Source organism: Echinops telfairi, unplaced genomic scaffold (assembly GCF_000313985.2).
Source record: "Echinops telfairi isolate 266 unplaced genomic scaffold, ASM31398v2 ScPeMD7_10;HRSCAF=50, whole genome shotgun sequence".
NCBI lineage: Eukaryota > Metazoa > Chordata > Mammalia > Afrosoricida > Tenrecidae > Echinops > Echinops telfairi.
The window spans coordinates 5,561,379-5,584,755 of NW_022103907.1; the positions used below are offsets into that span (position 1 = coordinate 5,561,379).

At 35.4% G+C, this 23,377-nt stretch overlaps 1 protein-coding gene across 1 annotated transcript in view; it reads left to right on the forward strand.

Annotated features, from left to right (window-relative positions):
• Positions 1-23,377, forward strand: part of BIRC6 (baculoviral IAP repeat containing 6) — a 203,808-nt gene that overhangs the window by 81,435 nt on the left and 98,996 nt on the right. The window contains exons 38-50 of the mRNA XM_045287023.1: positions 3,936-4,069; positions 5,084-5,237; positions 6,914-7,030; positions 8,168-8,322; positions 9,677-9,803; positions 11,675-11,785; positions 13,832-13,965; positions 15,063-15,190; positions 16,847-17,409; positions 19,316-19,491; positions 20,411-20,507; positions 20,659-20,853; positions 21,993-22,193. Coding sequence (XP_045142958.1) covers positions 3,936-4,069; positions 5,084-5,237; positions 6,914-7,030; positions 8,168-8,322; positions 9,677-9,803; positions 11,675-11,785; positions 13,832-13,965; positions 15,063-15,190; positions 16,847-17,409; positions 19,316-19,491; positions 20,411-20,507; positions 20,659-20,853; positions 21,993-22,193 — 2,292 coding nt within the window. The remainder of the gene's footprint in view (positions 1-3,935; positions 4,070-5,083; positions 5,238-6,913; positions 7,031-8,167; positions 8,323-9,676; positions 9,804-11,674; positions 11,786-13,831; positions 13,966-15,062; positions 15,191-16,846; positions 17,410-19,315; positions 19,492-20,410; positions 20,508-20,658; positions 20,854-21,992; positions 22,194-23,377) is intronic.

Here is a 23,377-nt window from a genome sequence, read left to right on the forward strand (position 1 = left end):
TTTTTTTTTTTTTTGGTGCCCCCTCATATACCCAGCTGAGGTATTCCTGGATTGTATAGAATTTCTCAGCTCAATTGTTTGAGGTAGCGATAATGATGTTTTCCACAGTGGTTACACAAAATTTCATTTCCACCAGCTGTGGATGAGGGTTCAAATTCATAGCTTCTTTAGCATTTGGTATTTTCTTTTTAAAAAATTGAAATTGTGAATGTTAGGTGGTATCTCATCATTGCTTTTTTTGCATCTCGCATGGCTAGTGATTGTGAGCATTTCTTCAGATCTTTGTTGGTCATTTAGTTGCCATCTTTGGTGAACTGGTTATTCATGTCCTTTGCACACGTTTGAATTGGTTTGTTTATTTTCCTACTAAGGTATTATAATTCTGTAGATTTTAGGATTTAGTCTCTTGTCTCTTGTCAGTTTCCCCCCACTCCAAAAGTAGTAATTCATTTAAAATTGTATCTTTATATTTGGAATCAAAATAATTATTTTTGATAAACAAGGTACGTTTTGATTCCACAATTTTAATACTTTATTCAATAGAATGCAGTAATGCCCTAATGAAAATACAGGCATGATTTATTTTTCTTTAAATTGTTTTATTAGGGGCTCATACAACTCTTATCTCATTCCATACACACATCAAATGTGTAAAGCACATTTGTACATTCATTGCCCTCCTCATTCTCAAAACACTTGTTCTCCACCTAAGCCCCTGGCATCAGCTCCTCATTTTCCCCCTCCCTCCCCGTTTCCCCTCTCCCTCATGAACCCTTGATAACTTATAAATTATTATTTTGTCATATCTTCCCCTGTCCAACGTCTCCCCTCACTCACTCTTCTGTTAAAACAACAATGGTACCTCATTGATGTTTTAATTTGCATTTCTCTTAGGGGTAAAGATCGGGAACATTTTCTCATATGTTTGTTGGCCATTTGGATTTCTGCCCCTGTGAAACTTCTGTTCAGGTCCTTTGCCCACCTCCTCAGTGGGCAATTAGTTTTTTCTCTTTTTGGAAGCTAGCAGAGTATTGTAGATTTTAGTAATAAGGCCTTTGTCTGATGTGTCATTGCTAGAGATGTTTTTCCAGTCCGTGGACTCTCTTATTACTCTCTTGGTGAATTATTTTGATGTACACAGGTGTTTTATTGTCAGTATATTCCATTTGTCAATTTGTGCCTCCTCTGTGTTTGTGTCTTTCCCTGTTTCTGATACACCCTATGTATTCCCTGTGCTAAAGTTCTCAAGTTGGTCCCAATTCCCTCATTGATGTCCCTAATAGTTTGGGGTTTAACTTCAAGGTGTGTGATCCACCTTGAGTTTATTCTTGTGCATGGAGTGAGATAAGGGTCTTGCTTCATTTTTCTGCAGGTAAATATCCATTTTTTTCCAGCACCACTTGTTAAAGAGGGCATCTGCTTCCCATTGGATATTTTTGGGACCCTTATCAAAATCAGTTGTCTGTATGCTGATGGTTTTATTTCTGGGTTTTCAGTTCTTTTCCATTGGTCTCATGATCATCGGTCATTGTACCAATACCATGCGGTTTTGACCACTGTGGCTGTATAGTATGTGCTAGTCAGGTAAAGCAAGCCCTCCCACTGTGCCCTTCTTCTTGAGGAGTTCTCTGCTAATTCTGGGCTTCTTCCCTCTCCATATGAAGTTGGTAATCCGTTTTTCCATTTCTTTGAAGAAAGATGAGGGTATTGCATTAAATTTATTTAATGCCTTCGGCAGAATTGACATCTTGACTATATTGAGTCTTCTAATACACGAGTTTGGGATATTCTTCCATTTGTTGAGGTCGCCCTTGGTTTCTTGTAATAGTGTTCTGTAGTTTTCCCCATATAGATCTTTTGTTCTTTTAGTCAGGTATATCCCTAGATATTTCAGTTTGTCTTTGGCTATTGTGAAGGGTGCCACCTTTTTTATCTCTTCTTCTGTGGTCTTATCCGATGTCTATAGCAGTCTGATGGACTTCTGTTTGTTGATCTTGTAACCTGCCACTCTGCCAAACTCCTCTATTGTTTCCAGTACTCCCCTTGTGGAGCTTTTGGCATTTTCCGCATATAAAATCATATCATCTGCAAATAACAATAGTTTCACCTCTTCCTTCCCCAGACGATTGTCTTTTCTTTGCGTTATGCTGTTAGCTAAAGCCTCCAGCACACTATTAAATAAGCGTGGGGACAAGGGGGCATCCCTGTCTGGTCCCCTTTTTCAGTGGGATTGTGTTAGTCTTTTCTCCATTGACTACTACGTTTACTGTTGGTTTTTCATGTATAGCTTGTATTGTCTTGAGGAATTTTCCTCCCATTCCTATCTTCTGAAGTGTCTTAAACAGGAATTGGATGTTGTCGAATGCTTTTTCTTCATCTGTCGATATTATCATGTGGTTCTTAACAGTTTTTCATGTCAATGTGGGGAATGATACTAATGGTCTTTTGTATGTTGAACCATCCCTGCATCTCTAGTATGAATCCCACTTGGTCATGGTGAATTATTTGTTTTATATACTTTTGTATTCAATTGGCCACTATTTTGTTAAGGATTTTTGCATTGATGTTCATTAGAGATATTGGTCTGTAGTTCTCGATTCTGTGGGGTCCTTGCCCGGTTTTGGTATCAATACTAGCTTCATAGAAGGAGTTCGGGAGTTTGCCGTCTTTTTTTATATTCTGGAAGAGTTTGTGTAGGATTGGTGTTAGTTCAAGTGAACTTCGACTCATAGCAACTCGCTGTGACAAATTAGAACTACTACTTCGTTGTTTGTTTTTGCTTTTTAACTATAATTGTTCTTGCAGCAGATCACCTTCTCTTTTTTCCCCACAGGGTCTCTGTCTAAGTTTGAACTATCAAACGTGTTTTTTTTGTTTGTTTTCCAAATTTAGGGTTAGGTGGTTTTTATTTGGCCCTCTTTCCATTTAGCTGTATTCTCCACCCCACCCTATTTTTTTTATTCCTTTTCAAAATTATGTTTGCATCTTAGCATGCGAAAGCCCTTTGTGATCTGACCATTCTGTAGTTTTCAAGAGTCTTTTAAAATCACTCTCCTTCATATTTCCAGATACTCTTAATGATTTCTAAATGAGTGTCCTATTTGCTTTTTAAGTCATCTCAAATCCTTATCCCTTTGCCCTGGTATTTTCTTTATCTGGCAGAGATTTGCTCATATTTGTATGGTGAACTCCTTATCCTAATCCAGAAAGTTTAGCTTCCATCCAGAAGTTTTCTCCAGTACTGGTAGTGTATATAAGGACTTTGCCCTTTGAGCTCCTGACTGTCTAGTGGTAGTTATCCTTTTGTTTCAACTATTTATAGTGCAAACTAACTCCGAACCTCCATTATATTATTAGAGGATGAGAATTTATTTCTCAGTGTCTGCATATTCAAATCCCAGGACAGTCTAGCATTTCTTAAACATTGTCTAAATATGTTGGATCAGGGTGCAAAGATGGGAAGATAGGATGTTGTGGGAAAGGAAGCTACTTAAGAATTCATAGACATCTGAGAGCAAATAAATTCTACATAGTTAATCACAAAAATACATTGGCTAGCAATGTAATAATTTGAATTAGTTTTCTCTCCCTAATACTGGGTAAGATTCCTTGTATTAATGGATGTAATCTATATTTTATTCATTTAAAAAATGTTAGTGATGATATTCAATAGTAACATGTATTGTGATTATTCGAGACTAATTGATTCTATTTTCCTAGAAAGTCAAGTATCATTGCGTTGGGATTTTATTTGCATGCTTATGGAATGATAGCACTGCTTAATTGTCAAATATAAACATTTAGAGAGATTTTCCTGTACAGAGCTTTATATGTTCCATGCATATAAAATGATTTTTCCAATAATTAAATTCAATATACTGGCTAAGGTTCCTATTACGTGCTTTACTAATAAAATAATTCTCGATTATTTGAAGGTGCACCTCCTCTTTCCTCTTTGGAAAAAGATAAAGAAATTGATCTTGATTTACTTCAAGATCTAATGGAAGTTGACATTGACCCTCTAGATATTGATTTAGAGAAGGACCCTCTTGCAGCCAAAGTTTTTAAGGTAGGATTAAGTTAGACTTTTCTGTGCTTTTTTAAATTTTATTTTCATTTCTTTTCCAGAACTTTTGTTTCCCAATCAGTTTATTGGGGGCTCCTACAACTCTTATTACAATCCATACATCCATCCATTGTGGGAAGCACATTTGTACATTTGTTGCCCTCATCATAGAATACACCTTTTTTTTCCCCAAGCACATTTGTATATTTATTGTCCTCATCATTCTCAAAACATTTTCTTTCTGCTTGAACCCTTGGTATCAGCTCCTCACTTTTCCCTTCCCTCTCCGCCTCCCGCCCTTCTCCGCCTCCCTCCCCTTTTCTGTGCTTTAAAATCTTTTATCTCACACTTTTTGCTTATTAATTACATAAAGAGTCAAGTTTACATATCTGTCATGAAATATAACTCATTCAAAATGCATCAAATTACCACAATTATAGTATTTTTTAAAGACCCCAACGAGGTATAACACAAAGGAAAATATACCCATTTTTATAGTAGCATAATCATTAAAATATATTTCCTATTGATAAAAAACATTAATAACCATGGGAAAATGTAGTTAAAAATTAGTCACATATTAGTCAGTGATTTAAACCACATCCAAACTGAGTGCATTGCAGATTCTAATTCTGCAAGTATTTCAGAAAGTTTGTGGAAGAATTCCATTATCTTTTAATTGCATTTTTCCATGAACTTTGGAAGTCTTATATTTTAGCCTTAGCTCTTTCAAAAGGAGCTATTTTCTAATCTCTACAGTGATACTGCCCTATTTTGCATGTTTGTGGACTTCATTAAGGGTATTATCCTTCAAGTGCTAGATAAATAAAGCTTTAGATTTTGAAGAAAATGAGAATATTGCATCACTCTTAGATATTAAGGTTATGATTGATTTTTAGGAGGTAAATTGGAGGCGAGGGTGTTTATATTATTAGGCTTTTTGAATTTAGATAATGCTTTCCTTTTAGTGAAGAGGCAAAAATAAACCCCACTTTTTTTTCTCTCTATTCTTTGAAGCCAATAAGCAGTACGTGGTATGATTACTGGGGTGCTGATTATGGTACCTACAATTACAATCCTTATATTGGAGGTCTTGGAATTCCTGTAGCAAAGCCACCAGCAAACACAGAGAAGAATGGGTCACAGACAGTTAGTGTCTCGGTATCTCAGGGTAAGTGCTTGTATATATTGTATTCTTAAACCAAATCCTAAATTTATGGATACTTTGTATTTTGATAGAATGAGCCTGGGTTTACCCTAGCAGTTTTTAGTATGACAGCTTTGCCATAGCTGTTACTGTGTTAATTTGAAGGAAATTTTATTTATTTGTGCCCATTTTTCTGTTTATTTTTCAAGATTTCACCTATCAATTTTTCCATGAACTTTTTTAGGAGTTTTCAAAAAATTGATGATAAAATTCCATTATCTTGTAATTTCATGTGTTTGAAACCTGGGAGAGAGAGAGAGAGAGAGAGAGAGAGAATGTGTGTGTGTTGGGGTAGGGAGGTTTCTTTTTTAAAAAAATAAAGCAAGATATTTTTCTACAAAAGCATACGTAATCAGAATCAGAAAATTTCCACCCCTATACTAAAAAACCAAACTTAATGCCATCAAGTCATTTCTGACTCTTATATAGGTTTTTGAGGATCTAAATCTTTACAGGATAGATAGCCTCAACTTTCTCCTGCAAAGCAGCTGGTCAATTTGAACCACCCACCTTGTCGTTAGTAGTGAAATCCTTAACCAACAATGCCACTAGGGTTTCTTAAGACTCCTTTTAAATCTCACCAGTTGTGCACTCATGTTCTTTGTTCCCAAAGAACCAATCATGCATTGCATAGTCTTATCCTTTTAGTCTGATTTTATCTGATTGAGTTCCTCTTTTGTGCCTTTTACTCCCTTAGTATTGTTGAAGATTAAAAGCCCATTATTTTTATAGATTGTTCCTCAGTTTGAGTGTGTGTTTTTTTTCCTTATGATGAGATTTCAGGTCATGCATCTTTGTCATGAGTACCACAATTAATGCTCAGTTTCTCTCTTTGTATCGTGTCAAGTAGCTTAATTTTCTTTGGTCTCCTTATTGGTGATATTATGTTTGCTGACTTTTTTTTAAAAGTTTGATTTCAAAACAAAAACAAAAACAAAAAGTTTGATTTCTTTTATCAACTGCCTTGTAGCAACTGGAGAGCTACTTGGAAAGCATGTAAATATCCCATTCTTCACCAAAATACTTAACAAAGTTAGTTTATTTATTTATTTAGTGTTATGCGAACCTTCCTTTTGTATTCCCTGCGTTATAATTTGTTGCTGTCAGTACTTTGGTGTTTATCTCCCAGATGACCCATGGGGCTCTCCTTCAAGAGAGCTTCTATGTGTTTTGCCATATATGCCCTGGCCGTCATCCTGGGACATTTTCTTGTCTCTGGTCAATGGATGTTCTAAACACATCATCTGCCCTGCTGCCATGGCCTGGAGAATATTTTTATAAGTAGTAATGGGTTATGCGCTAGGATGCTAATAACTACAAGGTAAGCAATTTGAAGCTACCAAGTACGCTGAAGGAGAAAGATAGAGCTTTCTACTCCAGTAAAGCGTTCCCTTTTTGAATCTATGGCAGGGAGTTTGGTTTTGCTTTTGCTTTAGATCGCAGATCCTTTCAGTGGACAAACATTTACAAATACACATGCAAGTTGTCTGTGTATGTTGTATCTGAATACATACATTTTTCAGCTGTGTTCATTTATGTTTAACCATATATATGTATGTGCCTTGAGTTCACTCACATACACGTCTCGTTCTAATCCCAATACTTAGGATTGGTTTTTTGGTGTTTTTTTTCCCCTGAAGCCTTAGATGCTCGCCTGGAAGTGGGACTTGAACAACAAGCAGAACTTATGTTGAAAATGATGTCAACCCTGGAAGCAGATTCCATTTTACAAGCATTAACAAATACATCTCCTACATGTAAGTAAAGTTGTCATTCTAAGAATATTGTAATTATTTTCAGGTGCTTTCAGTAGGATAGATTTTTAAATGCATACCTGGTATAAGACTGAGAGGAGATAAATATATAGCACCCTCTTTTTTTTTTTTTTAAAAACATTTTATTAGGGGCTCATACAACTGTTATCGCAATCCATACACACATCAATTGTGTAAAGCGCATTTGTACATCATTCTCAAAACATTTTCTCTCCATTTAAACCCCTGACATTAGGTCCTCATTTTTTCCCCTCCCTCCCCGCTCCCCCAGCACCCTCTTTTATTAGTTGCCTAGTTCCTTACGTGAGCACTTTTTGCTTTCTAACTAACCTGTTTCCAGTCACACTCTTTCTGTCCCTCTCTTGGTGTGCCTTGAACCTCCCAGGTATAGTGACATTGCTGGCTGCAAACATTGAGGCAGAAGCAGAGAACTCAGATGCCATCTGAACTTTCTGTCACTACTCAAAATTGGTGATACTGAAACTGCAACTCCCTGCATTGAGTCTTTGCTGACGCATAGTGACCCCTTTGTGTTTCCCTGGCCGTAACTGTTTATGGGGACAGAAAGCCCACTTTTTCTCCCGAAAAGCTACTAGTAGTTTCAAACTATGGACCATAAACGTTAAAGCCCAACTCGTAACCACTATGCCACCGGGTGATAGGACTCCAGAAGTAGAGGACAGCCTTCCACAGACTAAGTGCTTCAGAATTTAGTCTACTGCAGACCTGAATACCTGCATTTTTGAAAGTTTGACTAATGTACAGAGAAGGTTAAGATTCAATGGGCTTGAATGTAGATTATTCTAAAACCCCTTTCTCAATAATTAGTGAAGATTCTTATTTGTCACCATGCCCTTTTTATTCTTCCTTATTAATTACAAAGATTGAAAATAGAAATTGCTGGATTAGTGTGGTTCATCGTTAGATTTGTCTTAAGTATTTCTCTTGATTTGCCTATTGATCTTAAGCAATGTATTCTGTTAATTACAGTGTTTGAAATACTACTGTGTGACTTTGAACCAGTCTATACAATGTAAATTTCTGTACATATTAATGGCCAAAATTAACTTATCTCGTTTACACTTTGTGTGTAAAATCTTAAATGTGCTTAATTTTCAGTATCACAGTCTCCCACTGGAACAGATGATTCACTTCTGGGGGGATTACAAGCAGCAAGCCAAACCAACCAGTTTATCATACAATCATCATCTGTCCCAATGTTAAATGTTTGTTTTAACAAACTTTTCTCCATGCTTCAAGTCCATCATGTTCAGGTATGACTTCAGGAGAAAAGCAATATGTTTACATATCATTGCTAGCCTAGTAAAAGATGAAAATAATTAGATCATTGTTAACTCGCCAGAGACAATTTGTTTTTACTTTTTAATATTAACTCAGAAAATTATTGAAAAGTACTTTAACAGCTTTTAATGATGGGCCATTTTTAATTTGTATATTTTTAAACTTTCATACTTTTCCTGCCATATAGGTGGGTACGTCAAACTATTGCTATTAAGGTTCCAATTTATATATGCAAGGATGGTTGCAGATAAGTTCTCGAGTAGTAGACATGTATTACTGTTACTAGTGTGCCTTTAAAAAAAATCTAATTGAAACATTGTCTTTGAAGGGACCTCAGGGCTAGTTGAATTCAGGGCAGAGAGGTCAACTCAGAAGGTTGGGGTGGCTGTTTGAGGTACTTATCAAAGTGGATTGTTAACAAGAAAATTTGAGAAAATTGAAAACTGCATTGGTAAGAAAAGGGCCACGAAATTTGTGCAAAGAAAAATTTCCCCCATTATGATAGTACACCTGCTTTCTTCAAGGGTGCAAGAACTCTGAGAATTATACTGGGAAACTTTACCCCATCTGTCCTGCTCCTCTGATGCTGCTGCTTCAAAATTCTTTTTGTTCTCCAAACTCAAGAACATTGAAGAAGAACATGATTTGTGTCCTATGTATAAGGGTGTCCAAACTTCCATTTTGATGTTACAATTGAGGAATACAGAATTCTTTGGGAAGAGATAGAAACACCTCCTTCAGAAGGATGTGGACTTAGATGGAGGATATATCGAGAAATAATAGCTTCATATTTTGATAAGGTTTTAAGTAATTTTTAGAGCAATACTTTTTTACTTATCCTTGTATTATACATACCTACACATAGGATTTTTTCCCCCCTATATGTATGATTTCAAGGCTCGGGTCTCCTTTTGATTTACAAAAATCCCTGTAGTCAAATCAAATGCATTTTAATTCCACGGTTATATCGTGTATCAGCAGTAATTTTATGAATTGTTTTGTCAATTGAATTATAATAGCTAAGTAAACTCAATGCCATTGAGTTAATTCTGAATTCTAGTGACCCTTTATAGGGTTACAAAACTATAAATCTTTATTGAAGCACGCAGCCTCATGTTTCATGGAGTGGCTGGTGGGTTTGAACCAATGACTTAGCAGTTAGCAATCTTAATGCCTAACCCACTGTGCAACCAGAGCTCCTGAGAAAGTATTTAACGGAAAAATTCTCTACTTGTGACAAGGATTCTAGCATAAGATTCTTATTTAAAATGGTATTTCACAATATAATATGTAAGTAAGATTTTGTAAAATTTCAATCTTTTCTAGTTGGAGTCACTTCTCCAGTTGTGGCTCACATTGAGCCTGAATTCTAGTTCATCTGGAAACAAAGAGAATGGGGCAGACATTTTTTTATATAATGCTAATCGAATACCTGTCATTTCATTAAATCAAGGTAAGATATATCAGAACAAAGTCATTTACACGGCATGAGTAATGAGTTTTTAAAAAGTTATGAATGACATTAAATATATCTAATTTTTTTGAGATACAAAGAAGTTTATTTTATTTATTTGTTTCTTTTAAAATAATTTTATTCGAGGTTCTTACATCTCTTATCACAATCCATACATTCCTCCAGTGTGTCAAGCACATTTGCACATATGCTGCCACCATCATTTTCAAAGCATTCTCTTCCCACTTGAGCCCCTGATATCAGCTCCCTTATATCTAAATTTATATCTGTGTTTTGGGACTAGAATGTTTAGTGACAACTCATCCCCCACCATTTTCCTTAATACAATTAAAATTTGGCAGGAAAAAAACCTAGAAAACTGTTATTCTTTGGTCTACATTATCTTTTTGTATTGCTTTAAGTTTTATGCATAATAAATGTATGAGAGGTTTTAAAAAGTTCTGTGAAAATAGAATTAAAATGTAATGTACATTTCTATGAGCTTTTTGAAGCCTCCTTGTATATGTAACGAAGCATTTGCCATTGTTCAACGTTCTTTACAAGTTCAGTTCAATGTCATTAGTTGTATTTATCATGTTATACAACTATCACCATTTATCTACTTCTAAACTATTTTCACTAATAGAAGCTGTAAGTTTGTAAGCAGTGAACTTCTCTCTTCTCCCACTGGCTCATATAAATCAGTAAACAAGTCTTTATGAACTTGCCTGTTGTGCATAGCACGTAAATGTAGTCACAGTCACATTTTCTTTTTTGATTGACTTCTTTCACTCATCATGGAGCTTTAAAGGTTCATCCATGTGGTAGCTTATTCTGTGCTTTATTTCATTTTTGTGACTGAGTAATAGTTCGTTTTTTTATGTACAACCTTTTGTTTTATCCATTTATTTTTTGATGGACATTTATGTTTTCCACATTTTGAATTTGTGAGGTGCTGCAGTGAACATTGATATATGTGTATCTGTTTCTGTGTATAACTGAAATGGATGGTATCCTCTTTATGTTTACATTTTATTTCCTTATAATCTTGTTTCATAGTTCGTTTTGCAGCAACTAGTTTTTAAAAAATATGAATTAGCTCATGGGAAATTACTAAACTGGAAAAGGATGTCAATTTTTATGAGAATTATGTTCTTTCATTTTTTTCTTGATAATACAAGCGAGGCAGAAGTTGAGGGAATAGAGTACTATCCTTCAACATGAAAAGAACAAGCCTTCATCTGTGGCAAAGGGAATCTAATTTAGTTATTTTATAGAACAAAAGAAAGGAAACATCTGTTCATGGTGTTTTCTCACTAAGGAAGTACATGCGGGTATTCTAGTCTGAACGTAATGTCTGAAATCTGCCTGTAGGGGAAAGGGTATTTTAAGAATATACTCAGGGTATGTACTGTGTTTGAACACTTTTAATAGCGTCTTCGGTTTTGTGTAACCACCAGGTTGCTTCCTATCGGAATTACCTCATTATTTTTCCCAGCTTGAACTCTGGCGGCAAAGCTCCATTGGATTTGAGTACAGTGCCCTAGCCCTGCTTTTTCAGGATGCACTCTTGTTTTCAGTTTTTACATCTTCATATCATCAGGATTTCATATTGTTAGAAAAGAAACCAGTTTCTAATGATAACATGTTAATTTTTGTGTCCTGGGCCAAAGTTCAAGCCTAACTCTACTATATCTTAATGAATCTTAGGGCTTCTGCCTTATTTAATGAGGAATCTGTATGAGTTGAGAACACTAGTTAGTGAGTTGATTTGCAAAATACTGTTTTTTCAAGTAATTTCTTTGTTTTTTAATTCATAGTAGACCTATGTTTAACTTACTGAATAGAACTTTTCTCTTTTTTCTCCTTAGCATCAATAACTAGCTTCCTCACCGTACTAGCTTGGTATCCCAATACTTTGCTCCGGACATGGTGCCTTGTGCTTCATAGTCTAACACTCATGACAAATATGCAGCTGAATGGTAAGTTCACAGTCTTCTTAATTTAAATTTTCGCGTATACTTTAATTTTTTTGCTAACAGATTTTTTAAAAGGATGTTTTCAAGAATTGATATAGTTTTGAATGTGATTAAATTCTTTATTTAACTATCTCTTCCAAATTTCTTATGTTTAATCCTTTGTGATTGTTACTTTGTAGTTTCATATAACTCATTATGTGTTCACACTATATTTTCATTTTCTCAAGACCTATTGTATAATCATATGCCATCAAGTCGATTCCAGTTCATAGCTGCCCTGGGAGAAGAGAGCAGAACTGCGGTAGTGTTTTCACGTCTTTCTCCTGCCTAGCGGTTTCAGACCCTGCATCTTTTCCTTAGTAGTCTAGAGCCAAACTGTACTGCCAAGGTCCCTTCGTAAGTCATTATAAGAAAACGGCTTTTAGAGCATCAATTCAGTTATCTTACTAGTTTAACTTCTCTTTAAAGTTCCTTTGCATTTATAAATGACTTATAATATTTGTGAAAGATTTTGGTTTTTTTTAATCTAAATGATGTTCCATGAGCACAATTATACCATCTTTCACTGATTCACTGCCCTTAGTTTTCTATTCTCCACCCAGTCCCCCCCCGCCCCCCCCCCCTTTTTTTACGGGTGCTTTCCCTCTCATGGCATCCCTGAGTGTGTCTGAGTAGTCGTATCCTTTACAGGGCTTTCGTTGGCTGATTTTTTTTTTTCTGAAGTAGATCACTAGGTGTTTTTCCCAAGGTGCCTCTGGGTAGACCTTAATATTTACCCTTTAGTTTGAACCAGAGTGTGTTAACTATTGGGACTCCCTAAGAACTCTGCAATTAAATTAAAGTAGCAAAATAACTTCTGAACTCAGTAAGGCTTAAATCCTGTTAATAAATTCAAACTTCTGATAATATTAAGGATCCCTCGTGGCACTGTCAGAGTAAGTGTTGGATTGCTTACAAGACCAATGGTTCAAGCCTATCGCTGAGGAATAAAGTTGAGACCATTTGTTCCTATGAAGATTTACAATCCCAGAAGCTCTAGATAGGGTTGCTATGAATCAAAATCCACTTGATGGCAGTGGGTTTGTTTTATTTGTTATTTTTATATTGGTAGTATGTGAAAGTTGCTTGGGAATAAAAGATAATATTTAAAAAATGCACTTCCCTGGTTTCAGGCCCCCCCCCTTTTAAAAAGTTATTTTATTGGGAGCTCGTACAATTCTTATCATAGTCCATACATACATCCATTGTGGCAAGCACATATGTACATTTGTTGCCCTCATCATTCTCAAAACATTTGCCTCCTACTTTAGCCCTTAATATCAGTTGCTCTTTTTCCCCCTCCCTCCCCACACCCCCCTCCCTCATGAACCCTTCATAATTCATAAATTATTATAGTTTTGCGAAGTCTCTCTCCGCTCTCTTCTCTGCTGTGCATCCCCCAGGGAGGAGGCTATACTTAGATTCTTGTAATTGGTTCCCCCTTCTACCCCACATTCCCTTCACCCTCCAGGCATTGCCCCTCTCACCACTGGTCCTGAAGGAGTCATGTATCCTGGATTCCCTGTGTCTCCAGTTGCTATCTGTACAATGTATATCCTCTGGTCTAGCAGAATTGGGATCATGCTAGTGGGGCAGGGGAGAAAGCATTAAAGAACTAGAGGAAAGTTATATGTTTCATCGTTGCTTCCCTGTACCCTGATTAACTCGTCCCCTCCCCACAACCCCTCAGCAAGGGGGTGTTCAGTTGCCTACCGATGACTCAGTCTCCACTCTGCACTCACCCACCTTTACAATGACATGATTTCTTGTTCCTTAATGCCTGACACCCGATCACATCGACAGCTCATGGTCACACATGCTGGTGTGCTTCTTTCATGTGGGCTTTGTTACTTCTGAGCTAGTTGGCTGCTTGTTTATCTTCAAGCCTTTAAGACCCCAGATGCTATGTCTTTTGATAGCCAGGCACCATCAGCTTTCTTCACCACCTTTGCTTATGCAGTTTCAGGTCCTTTTTTAAAGATTATTTCATCTTACTATTTTGTTCTATAGGTGGTTCAAGCAGTGCCATTGGAACTCAAGAGAGTACTGCCCACCTGTTGGTTTCAGATCCCAATCTCATCCATGTGTTAGTGAAATTTCTTTCTGGCACCAGTCCTCATGGAACAAATCAACACAGTCCCCAGGTAATACTACTTTTGAAAACTAGTGATATTTCTGTTTTGTTCAAAAACCTATACATAGGTCAGCTTCAAAATTTTGCTTTTTAAAAGACCAGGTAAGACTTACTGAAAATCATGCTGGGTGTTTGATTTTTTTTTTTTTAAACTCACCTGTAGAGGAGCTTACTTAAGAATGCTGTTTTGTGGCTCAATATTAGATACTAACTTGAGCTTTTAAAATACTCGAGTGGATTGTGTTGTATATATTTTTTCAGGATTTTATGTTTTGTTTATTGAGCCAATAGGATTGATTGATTTTAAATGGAAATTTAAGATAGCATTCACCATTCCAAGACATTAACACAGGTTTCGTAGTGTGGTTCTTGCTACCATTTGTTTCATTCAAAAGATACTTGTTTAGGGAAACAAAGTGATTTCAGGGGTACAGACCTATTTTTAACTTCACTTTAAAAAAAAACAACTTCCTTTTCAGGCTTATTAAAAGTATGACCTTTTTTGGGTCACTTGACCTCTCAAAATCTTTTATGATGAAATTATTTTTATTAAAGTTCCTTATGGAAAATCAGTTTGAGTGGATTCTTTATACTTTTGAAAGAATTATAAAGCTAGTTATTGTGTAACCTAGGTGAAAATATTTATTCTGAATAAAGTTAAATATACCTAGCATAACTCGTTAGAACTCGTTAGGAACCATAATTGTAAAGTTAGTATTGGAAATAGCATCTATACTTTGGAATTTAAAATAAATACATTATGACTTAACCATTAATTTGCTTGCCATATTAATACTTTTGCTCTTCCTCATATGAAAAGTTAAAACATTATAGTGTTTAACTTCATATTTTAAAGTGAATGATTCTGTAAACCCAGTGACTCCTTGTGACCCTGTAATACAGAATAGGACTGCCCCTTTGGGGTTTAGGAACTGTACATCTTTATGGTAGCAGATAAAGCCTCATCTTTCTTCCTTGAAGCAACTATTGGGCAAGAACTGCTTATCCAGTAGTTAAAACTTCAGAGCATACCCCATACTCCACCACGGCTACTTTTGATTCTGTAAAGGGATCAGTGATCTGTTTGCAATGTCATTTTATCTTCAGGTTGGACCCACAGCTACACAAGCTATGCAAGAATTTCTTACCAGATTACAAGTGCATCTCTCTTCAACCTGTCCTCAGATATTCAGTGAATTTTTGCTCAAGTTGATTCATATACTTTCAACAGAGAGGTAAATTTCAATGTACGCGTACTATGACATACTCTAGATACACTGTTCGTTAATTTGACATTTGTGATGATTTGCTGGGAACAGATAAAAGAGTATGTTAGAGATTGTGCAAGGAAAGGTTGTTTAGTGACTGTGTCAGTCAGTTATTTTTTTTTTGGAGACACTACAGTTAGTAGTATTTATGCCCGGAAATAGCAAGCCTCCTCTATTTGATGATTAGCGTGTGGTTTTCATTCTCTCTAGTCAAGTGTTGTATTTGGTTTGATTTTATCATTGCTGTGTTTGTCCTGTGCAGCTTTGACGTTAAATTCTTGGTAATTTTTGTTTGGGAATGGGGTACACACACAAGAGGGTGTTTCCTTTGTTGTTGCTTTATCTTCAGCTTTTATGTTTTGAGTACATTTACACCACAGATAAAATCTTTCTACTCAGCTTCACTGTCAACATCTGACTGTATAGTTTTCGATGTTTGCTAAGCGACTGGAGGTGGCAGGTATCTGCTGATGCTCGGGCCCTGTTGCAGGCTTTCACGGGCTCTGTCTGCTTGAGTCTCACTCAGTGTGGAGCTTTTTCATTGATTTTTTTTTTTTCTCCCCCTCTTTGTGTCAGGCGAAGTCTGCCTTATATCACTATTTCTGTGCAGTAAAGCATTTCCAGTTATCCATGAATAGACCTGTTAGTATTGGAGTAGGATTCTAGGTTTATTTTCTACCCCTTGGTCAGGGATAAAGGATTTTAGAAAATTCTTTGCCCAGATGCTTAAGGGGTCTTTGCTTTTGTCCTTGAGGCAAGGGGTTGTTGCCCATTTCCCACTGCACTAATTTAAGACTCTTAATTCTTTCGGGGAGAGAAGCCTGTGAGCAGAGCTTTATTCCTTTCTTGCAACCTCTCCCCTCCTTACTTAGGTCTCTGAACCTTTAGTTATGTTCTTTCTGATTTTCTGCTGCTTTGCCCTTAATCTATGGTGGCTATCTGTGCAGAAGCGTCTGTGATTGCATGTGAACACTTAAAAATGTTGTATTATCATCCTAGTACACATGTTTGTCCATTAAATATAGCTGAATTCTTACCCATTTGTTTATCACAAGGGTCCTTGTTTGCCAGGTTCTGCCACAGAGAGCTGATAACCCTCATCCCATCTTCTCTGGGGTACTTCGATTTCAGCATATTTGACTTGGTGATCTCAGGTCTCTGGTTAGTTTCATTTGTAGGTAATTTGACTCGTGACTTTTCAAGCGTTTTGGCATTTTAGACAGATTGATTTTGAAAGGCTTCAATTTTGTTGCATAAGAATTATTTCTTTGAGTCATATTTTTTGAGAATATCACTAGGAAATGTTTAAAAGAGCAACATTTGAGGATGTGAGAAATAAATCCATTGTAGGAAGTGCCTTGTGATAATGAAATTTTTCGTCTTTCCTTTAAAATCGTCCCATTGACTTACATGTCCTTAGTTTTCTATTTGGAAAGGACATTATTATTTTGTATGCAGGAGGTGGGGGAAATGAAGATTCAGAAAGAGCTATAAACTGTTAACTGAAAAATTAAAAGTGAATTCCAAGTTCATTGCATTCTTAGTTTTCTTCATTTGTGGTAGTTATTTCTATCCTAACTATTGTCATTGGATTACGTGCCGCAAATCTATTTTTCTCTGCAGGGGCGCCTTCCAGACAGGCCAAGGACCTCTTGATGCCCAAGTGAAACTCTTGGAATTCACGCTGGAGCAGAATTTTGAAGTTGTTTCCGTTAGTACTATTTCTGCTGTGATAGAGTCTGTCACCTTTTTAGTGCACCACTATATCACCTGCTCAGACAAAGTGATGTCTCGAAGTGGATCCGATAGCTCAGTCGGTGCTCGAGCGTGCTTCGGAGGACTTTTTGCCAACCTCATTCGACCGGGTGATGCAAAAGCAGTTTGCGGTGAAATGACAAGAGATCAACTCATGTTTGATTTGTTAAAACTGGTTAACATTTTAGTGCAGCTGCCTCTTTCAGGCAATAGGGAATATAGTGCAAGAGTGTCTGTGACCAGCAATACAACCGACAGTGTTTCAGATGAAGAAAAAGTCTCAGGAGGCAAAGATGGTAATGGAAGCAGTACCAGTATTCAAGGATCACCTGCCTATGTTGCTGACTTAGTGTTAGCCAATCAACAGATTATGAGCCAGATTTTGTCTGCTCTAGGCTTGTGTAATAGCAGTGCCATGGCAATGATAATTGGTACGTATTGAAAATGCTTCTTTTTTTACTTATTCCTGGTACAGATGGTATCTCTTTCCTTTAGCAATATATGGATTTTTTTAAAAAATTACAGGTAGTGTGACTTAATTGGAAGCTACTTACACGACTGAATTTTCTTAGTGAAGTCATTTTTTTTAATTTATAAATTAATTTGAACTTTAAAACTTGCCTTGTGTAAAATTAGACTTCACTACAGCAGTCTATGACATAATGAGGATGGTTCACAGGGTGTATAAAAAATTGGAATGAAAGTGGGGGAATGGAAACTGGAAGTATAGAAAGCAGATGGGATAAGTAAAATTTCATTGGAAAAGTCCAATAAATGAGATGTGATAAGATTTGTTTGAAAATTAAAACATTATCTGTTCTGTAAACCTTCACCCAATTCCCAAGAAAAAAATTGAGAGATCTCTTGGCTAAGCTCAAGTAGGGCAGTGGGGGTGGGAAGGAAGGGAGAATAATGAGATTTTTTTTTTTTCCTCCACAATCTTTTGGAAACCCTCTGGTTAAATATATATATTGCTGTTTAGTTTTTCTGTTTGAATGCTAACACACTCATGCACCTCTTCTAGCCACTCAGGCTTATCTGAACACCTGTATATTCATGGTTTCAAACCGTATAAAGCCCATCATAAATTTCAGGTCCATACAGTGATCCATAACACATGAGCACTACCTTGTGATGTGCATCAAAACTGTAATTTTACTGTATTAATATGCTAAAGATGTCCCAGTATGTCTCGACCTGTCTTAGATGTTTTATATACCTAGAAAGGTGTGTACTCTATTTATCCCAACACTTGACATTAAATGCAAGCCATACCTAAGTTCAAATTTTTGTACAAATTCTATCTTAGTACATACTTAGGAATGAAATTCCTTCATTAACCATGGACTATTTGTATAGGATATGATCTTCACATGGTGTCCAGATCACACATCTTTCTGTTTTACTGACTGTGTTGTGAATGCTAAATGAGGCAGAAATGTTCATTGTGTGTGGTTTCATAATTTTTAATAATGGAACTTTTATAATTGGGACAGAATCATTCCTGATATGTATTTGCCTGTTAGTATTTTGTCTGTGTAATAGATACAAATGTACATTCTTTTCCATTATATTCTATGAAGGGTAGTTATATAACTGTCACTCAACCATACCTTTTCATTTCCTGTTTTAGTTCTTAATGTATTGCTAATGAGTTGCATGATGGTTCTCAATCATAACAGCAGCTTCTTTGTTACCATTAATAGCATATTTCATATTAGTAGTTAGTCAAAAGTATATTTTGCTGAATATTTGTTATCATACCTAAATGTCATTATCTAGTGCTGTTTATAATATACTATCTAGTGCTATGTAGAAGATCTAAATGCTACTGTAATAGAAATAACATGAATGAATGGCTTTAACAAACAGAAAATTTTTTCTCACTCTTGAGAGTTTTAGGAGGTGTGATGTCCCAACTTAGGGTACCCAACCCAGGGAAATGCTCTCTCTCTCGATGGCCCTCTAGGGAAGTCCTAGTTGCTTCTGACTTTCTGACTTGGTCAGTCTCCATGGACTTGGCATCTCTTTTTGCTGGTTTGTGTTTCATCTCTTTTATAGCCCAAAAGAGATTGACACACGATGTGCCTTACATGAGTTCTGCCTTATTAATAGGACAAAGGCTACCAGTTTCCAAAAATGATTATAACTACAAGCATAGAGTACAACACTTTTGGGGGGAGGGTACAATTTAATCCATTATACTAAATAGATTTGCATGTAGGCATTATATACCTATCTTTCATTGGTCAGGGAAAATTGGCTTTTAAACCTCTGTATTTTAATTAATGATTTTTCAAGAAAATTTTAAATTTACAATTCTTTTCGTTAAATTAGGAGCAAGTGGATTACATCTCACCAAACATGAAAACTTTCATGGTGGATTGGATGCTATATCAGTTGGGGATGGTTTGTTTACCATACTGACAACCCTTAGTAAAAAAGCTTCGACAGTCCACATGATGTTGCAGCCAATCTTAACCTACATGGCCTGTGGATATATGGGCAGACAAGTAAGTTCAATCCAACAACAGCTGTAGTAATGTAAATAGTTTCTGGGAACAAGAGTAGAGAATAATGCCTAGGACAGGGAAAAATAAGATTAATAAATAGTGGGAAATATAAAGCACTGGTAGATAATGGATTGTAAATAGGAAAATGAAGTGTGTGGAAATTAAATTTTCAAAGATAACCAAAATTATATGTGGAAGAATAAGACATTTAACATAGTCTCAATTTTTACATGTTTTTCCTTTAATTAGCCAAATTAGCATTTTCTTTCCCCCTAAAATAGTATACTTTTTTCCCAGAATGATTTTATAGATGTTAAACATGAGAACTTAATGAGTAATTTTAAAAGCATTTCTTATATATTTAGTGTCAGGTGAAATTGATGAGGTTAACTGTACAAATAAAATAGAATATCACTGATTTTTGTACTTTAAAAGCATATTTGACTGTTTTAACTTCTAATTCATTCAACAATTTTTCAAATGCAGATATAGCATAATTTCTTAAAGAAATTTGGACATGCCATATGTAACTAGCTTTTTTAGACATTAATTTCTATGTATGTATATAGCTCTTAATTGGAATATAGAAAGTTATTTGATAGGAATATTTTTAAATTAGTAATTATATCTAGTGGGAAGTATAGGATGTATACATTAATTATGGTCATGCATGATAGTAATAGGGGAAATGGATAGGTACATAATAAATGCTGTGAATTTAATAAGAAGGCACTTCACTTCTTTGCCTATGCAGATAAAATTTCTTTTATATTTTGATAATTATTGTGTATTGATATAGTTTAGCTTTTATAAAGATTAAGTATAAAATATTAACACTAAGAAGCTTAGTTGAACTAATTCATAGTATATCAATTGTCACTTTTAAAAATCACAATATGCATGTGTATATATTTTTTAGGGCTCTCTTGCTACTTGCCAATTATCTGAACCATTATTATGGTTCATTTTGAGAGTATTGGATACCAGTGACGCCTTAAAAGCATTCCACGATATGGGTAAGATAAAATACTAAAACCTGCCATTGAAACATAATCATTTGTTAGTATATTACATCCACATTTACATAGCCTAATAATGAAAGTTGACTCTTGACTGGCAAACTGTCTATCCTAAGATAATTTTCATTTAATTTATTTTTAAATTTAGGTGGTGTCCAGCTCATTTGCAACAATATGGTTACTAGTACAAGGGCAATTGTAAACACTGCTAGAAGCATGGTGTCAACTATTATGAAATTTCTTGACGCTGGTCCAAATAAAGCTGTTGACAGTACTTTGAAAACAAGAATATTAGCGTCTGAGCCTGATAATGCAGAAGGGATCCATAATTTTGCACCCCTAGGTAAGAAAGCTTTTAATAAATCTAAGTGGTATGAAAATTTCTATCTCTATAACTAGTTTCAATTAAAATGCATTGATTAGGTAAGTTGGTGGTACTTTAATATCACTTTTTGAATTATAAATAGTTGATTCTAAAGTTAAATAGTGAAATATTCCAATGCTAAGATATGGGAGTAGAAAGCCTCTTCTTTCTCCTGCAGAGTGACTGATGGTTTTGAACTGTTGTCTTTGTGGTTAGCAGACCAACATGTAACCACTCTGCCACCAGGGCTCCTTCCAATGCTAAGATATTAAATAGTTCTTTAACAGTAAAGTTTTTATTTTTTAAATTGATACACAATATGAAATTAATGTTTATGTCAGTTTTCCCTGAAAATGTTAATCAGCTTTAAAGAATTTAGTTGCTTTTCAAGTGTTATTGTCCAGAAGACAAATTTTATTTTATTTTTTTATTTCTTTAATCATTTTATTAGGGGCTCATACAACTCTTATCACAATCCATACATACATCAATTGTATAAAGCACACTTGTACATTCATTGCTTTCATCATTCTCAAAACATTTGCTCTCTACTTAAGCACCTGGCATCCGCACCTCATTTTTTCCCCCTCCCTCCCGCTCCCTTCTCCCTCAAGAACCCTTGGTAATTTACAAACTATAATTTTGTCATACCTTGCACTGTCTGATGTCAGAAGCCAAATTTCAAATTGAGATATTTGTTCTTTGTTCAGGCTACATAGTTTCTTTTCCTATTTTCCTTTTAATAATTCTAATTAATGAAATTGACATAATAGAATTAAGGTGATTATTTTCTTTTTCTTTTTTAGGTGATTTTTTTCAAAATGAAACCTTCATTAGACATTGCTGTTTAAATCATTAATACATTACTAGTTTTGTTTTTATTAAGTTTTTAGTATAAAAAGAAGCAGCAGTTAATATTGAACTTGTCACACTACCAGTTGAATAGATTGGCTGATGTTTTGTGAATATGCTGGCAATTAGGTCAAGAATACTAACCATATCAAAAGCATCAAATGTTGTTAGTTCATTTTTTTTTCTTGAATTATTTGAATAGTTTTGATGCTTTATGGGGTTTCCTTTGCAAGCTTTGTTTTATTTTTAATGTCTTCTTTCTTTAGGTACTATCACATCTAGTAGTCCGACTGCCCAACCAGCTGAAGTGCTTTTGCAGGCCACGCCGCCCCACAGAAGAGCTCGCTCTGCCGCTTGGTCTTACATCTTTCTGCCAGAGGAGGCGTGGTGTGACCTTACCATTCACCTCCCTGCAGCAGTGCTTCTGAAAGAGATACATATTCAACCTCACCTTGCATCTCTTGCAAGTGAGTAATACTCTGTAAATAAACATGAGAATCAAATACTTTAGAAACACTTAACAAATGAGAAAAATATTTGCAATGTCTGATTTAAGTAATACACTTAGATATGAATTGCTTAATTCTAAACAATTTTGAAAGTATAATCCTCAGCTCTGCATACTATGTGGTCCTTGAGTTAATCCCAACTCTTGGTGTCCCTATGTGTGTTTTTATAGTAGCACTATGATCCATAGAATTTTTCATGGCAAATTATTTGGAGGTAGATCACTAGGCCTGTTTTCCATTTGGCACCAAGTAATTTTTCATGAGGTGAAATGATATGTCCAATTACACTTAAAACAGAAGGGCTGATGCTATCCAAATGTATCCAGAATATGTATTATTTTGGCTCCCCCCTTCACCACACACCACACCCCCGCCCCCCCATGCACTTTAAAGTACTATATTAAGCTGAGATAAGTTCATTTTACCGTGTAGGTAGGATCTTAGTTTTTCCAGCTAGCCCTGAAGTTGTCCTCTTCCTACAACGTAACGTTAGCATAGGTTTAGTTTTTCTCTCCTCCATCTGTAAGATAACTACTACATATATGAAGAGTTTTCTATTACAGTATTTTAATTATGATGAGTATATTTCATTGTTGCCATTGTTCATTGAATATGAAATAGTGTCATAATTTTATGGTACCCAAATTTTTTTAGTATTAATGTATTTTTTACATAGTAGAAATTACATTTGTATATGTTCATTACAAGTTTTCATTACTATCAATTGTCACTCAATTATTGAACGAAAAGCCAACAGAAACTTTTTGGAACACTCGAAGAATACATTTTTTCCCCCACTTACTGAAATGAGACCATTATTATTCCATAATATAGTTATGAGATATGTGTATGTAATCAATATGAAAGCAACAGAGAATTTCACTAAATAAGCAGGGTTTTAATCAGTCCATAAATAATCATTGTAAGACAAAGCGTAAGTCAATATAGGACTTGAGGGAAATGCTTAGGAATTAACATGAAGAAATTGTTTTTATTTGGAAAGAGGACGACTGCTCATGTAAATGATGGTTTTTGAAATGTACCTAGAATTTGTACATAGCGTTAGGATTGGAAGAATATTACCAGGGGAACAGTTTCTCTTAGTTATAAAATATCTATATGTGTAGATGTTCCCTAGTAGA